The sequence below is a fragment of the Sinocyclocheilus anshuiensis genome, unplaced genomic scaffold (genome assembly GCF_001515605.1).
Source record: "Sinocyclocheilus anshuiensis isolate Anshui unplaced genomic scaffold, SAMN03320099.WGS_v1.1 scaffold987, whole genome shotgun sequence".
In the NCBI taxonomy this organism is placed as follows: domain Eukaryota; kingdom Metazoa; phylum Chordata; class Actinopteri; order Cypriniformes; family Cyprinidae; genus Sinocyclocheilus; species Sinocyclocheilus anshuiensis.
In genome coordinates this window covers 607005-610795 of record NW_015542416.1, presented here as the reverse complement: position 1 = coordinate 610795, position 3791 = coordinate 607005, and the positions used below count along the sequence as shown (strand labels likewise).

General features: G+C 33.3%; 1 protein-coding gene across 1 annotated transcript in view; it reads right to left on the bottom strand.

Moving 5' to 3' along the window:
- The window catches only part of LOC107693464 (collagen alpha-1(XXI) chain), a 47951-nt gene that overhangs the window by 34898 nt on the left and 9262 nt on the right, over positions 1-3791 (bottom strand). Inside the window, exons 11-15 of the mRNA XM_016492868.1 lie at positions 3185-3238; positions 2853-2906; positions 2324-2371; positions 1512-1565; positions 1352-1405 (exon numbers count right to left, since the gene is read on the bottom strand). Coding sequence (XP_016348354.1) covers positions 1352-1405; positions 1512-1565; positions 2324-2371; positions 2853-2906; positions 3185-3238 — 264 coding nt within the window. The remainder of the gene's footprint in view (positions 1-1351; positions 1406-1511; positions 1566-2323; positions 2372-2852; positions 2907-3184; positions 3239-3791) is intronic.

Genomic DNA, 3791 nt, shown 5'->3' with positions numbered 1-3791 from the left:
TGACATTTCCCGACCAGGCGCTGAGTGGTGCCAGTCACAACACACACTGGCCCAGCTAACCAATCCCAGCACATTTCGTATTTCAGAAGGCGGGCTTTCATTTGATACAGGAACTATTCAAGCCGTTCATGCTAGACTGGGGAGAGAAGTGTTGTAATAATGTAAAATATGTGAAAAATTATGTGTTTTTCGAGCAACCTAGTATAAGAGCCTGTTCTAGTACACCCCCAAAACAAAATCAAGACTTTGTAAAAGAGCATAATAGGACCCCCTTAAATATGATGTGCTGATTTAAAAAAAAAAAAAAAATTCCAAATTATGATTCATTACATAGCATTTATGCTTTCGACTACCATTTGTGTGTCGAAGAAGTCTTGTATGCTCCCTTAATCAGCAGAAAACAGCACTAACACATGATTCCTGTCGGAATCTGAGCCAGATTACAACTATTTGATCAATTCTTGACCCATTTTCACATGACATTATTTTATTTCTAGTCCTGATTTCAAGGTCAGATTTACTGTATGGCCAGTGACAGAAAATGCAAACACGATCCAGATGTTTTCAGCCTTTACTGTTGTTTAAAATAGTGTTCCTCTTCTTTGCAGATTGTAAGTTAAATGATCATTTTAAGTAGTTATTTTTGTCATTAAAAAATGACACTTTCTGACATTTGACTGTTATTTTGACAAGTGCATTAAAGCTGATATTTAAATATAATTTGAAACATCTTCATTCTAGTTTTGTGAAAAAAAGGACATGATGGAAGGTGTTTATTAATATTTTAACTCATTTAACTCATTGCATCATCAAATTAAGTAATATTAGGCATTTTTTGCAAAGCAACAGAATTATTATTATTATTATTATTATTATTATTATTATTATTTTAATGCTGGGCTGTGTTAAAAAATAATTGGATAAATGCCACAAACACAAAACACGAATATATAAAAATACAGATCTAAAAATACAAATGAGTTTAGCATGTCACACTCTTAGCTATTCTGACACACTGTTGCCAACTTTTTCTCTTTTCTTTCACTTTTTTCTGTGTATTAATGCTGAAACTCTCTCTTTTTATAACGCAGAAGTGCCACGCGGAATAACTGAACATTACAGTAGTTCCACACTTATACTATACATGTAATTAATGACTAACGTCTCCTAACTTCCACGCCTGACAAATGTCGACCTATAAATATCTGTGCATTAATCACATGATATGCATTAAATCAAATTAGAAAGCCTTTGACAGTAACGATCACCGGCTGTGTCACAAGAGTCAGTGGCACTCCACACGTACTGTATGTGTTGCTTTACTGCATGTCATTAACACACTCAGACTGACCTTTGCTCCAGCAGGGCCGGCTGCTCCATAGCTTCCAGTGAGTCCTGGTTTCCCCTGAAGAAACACAAGAGTTTCTCAGGACCATTATGACACATTTTTAGAGGATACCATCTGGTCAAATATAATTTCTGTCATGTCATATAACATCAAACTACATTACCATTGGACCAGGCTCTCCAGGAGGTCCTTGTTCTCCTTTCACCCCCTGCTCGCCCTATTTAAAAACACAGGTGAAGTTCAATATCATGCTTGTTTTGACAGCTTACAATTTATGAATAAGGGCTTTTCACTGTATAGTATGGTCATAGTAGTATATAGTAATTTACAATCTATATTAGAATGACATTTAAAGGGATAGTCCAGCCACAAATTAAAATTCTGTCATCATTCACTCACCCTTTCTTTATTCTGTGGAACATAAGAGAAGATATTTTAAAGAATGCTGGTAACCAAAAGGTTTTGGTTCCCTTTGACATCTTTTTTAGCAAAATGTTCATTTTTAGATGGACTATCCCTTTAATTGTCACTATGAATTGTCTCTATGTCCCTTTACTTTCTCCCAAAATGTCATGGCTTTAATTAATCTTGAAATTAACTTTTGAGTAATTTTCCTGAATTATTCTAAAGGTTATTACCATTGTATTACCCATTGTAATATCACTGTATCAATTTTTTTTTAATGTAAAATCAAATAACGTATTACAGTATTTTTACTGTAAATTTGAACTACAGAAAAAATTACTGTAGTCCAGTGAGAAAATGTAATACAATAATTTCTTATTTGAATAAGCAATAATCAAAAGGAAGTACAACAAATATTACCAATAATGTATGCACTTTACAATTTAATTTATGTCGATAACCATTTGATTTAACAATGAGAATTAAAGTTGGGCATAATTTATTATTTGTTTCCTCTGATTTTGGAGTGAAATATTATATACATATGCTGTTATTAATAAATATTGTTACCTTTTTTCCTGGCAATCCAACTGTACCAACGTTTGATTTTGATGCTCCCTGAAACAAAAAGACAATTAGTTTCCATGTGTGCTAATAACTATAAAAAAAACAGCTTATTGAAATAAACCGGTTTACATGCAAACCAATGACCTGGCAATGTAAGAAATCCACAACAATCTAGCTGTGTCAATCAGTTTATGCTTAAGCTGTTTATAACTTTATGGCAATAAAGGAAAATGGTTCTTGATTTATTAAGCATAACCAGTGCATGTAAATGCACAAAATGTTTTACACAAAAGTAGATTTTCCAAACGTCTTTGTGTTTGTCTCCAGTAATGCATTTGGCTCTTCTTCACTTGCTGTGTGTAGTTTGTATAAACAAATGCATTTGTGGCCAGTGCGTGTGATGGCGATTGTCAGGCCCTTCCTCTGTCAAACGCTTATAAAGTAAGCATTGAGTCGTTTACACAGGGAAGCACTGGTTTGCATAGGCCTGGCAGAGGGTTTGGAAAGAGGCTCCAATTATTTCAGCTCTTACCGTGGGTCCAGGCGGCCCCGGTTTCCCTGGCAACCCTTGTTCTCCTCGTTCACCCTGGAAATAAAATAGACCGAATGTGACTCACAATAAAGGAAAGGAAAGAGTCTGCTCACTGAATTACACCTACAAACTGGTAATTAGCATGCTAGATTGAGAACACCACGCTCCACCAAAGTGGGAAGAGGCTCTATTTCTGCCAAATGGTTGTTTCATATAAATTTGAGAATGAGCATCTAAAAGCATCTGCTTGCTTTCCAAAAATGATTATTTTGCTAGGAAGGTTGTGAAGTAAGGAAGTTTTTTTTATTCATTTATCCCAATGCAAGACTCACTTTTAAACCCTGAAGTCCTGGATTGCCTCTCAGCCCCGGTGGACCCACATCACCCTAAGAGAGAGGAAGCAAAAAACACAACGTTACACAAGAGATAAAGCGGCATGCTTAGCAATGTAGGACCCTATGAAATCCATTATTTGTTTTCCCTTTTAATTTTTCTGGATTTTTTTTTTATATTTCTGGACTCTATTTTAATGGTTAAATTAATTTTAGTAATGATAAAGCATGTCTAATTAATTGAACTCATGAAACTTATTCAATATAACAATAATTTCTAAAAAATATAACTAATTACAATTTTTAGGGCACTGAGAAATGTTTACATTTTTTCTCGAGTTTTTATTTTTTATTTTACCAAATTCTGTGTGTTCCATTTTCATTTTTCTGGATTCCATCTTAATGCTTTAATTACATTTTATTACTTTATTATTATTTTTATTATTATTATTATTATTATTATACTTTATTTTTTAGAAATTATGCGTTGTGTATTTTATTTTTTCTGGTTATCAAATGAAGGCATGAAACATTCATGTATCTTTTAATCAAATGAAAATTAAACAAACCCTTTCTTTTTTTTTTTTTTTTTTTAAAAAAAACCCCC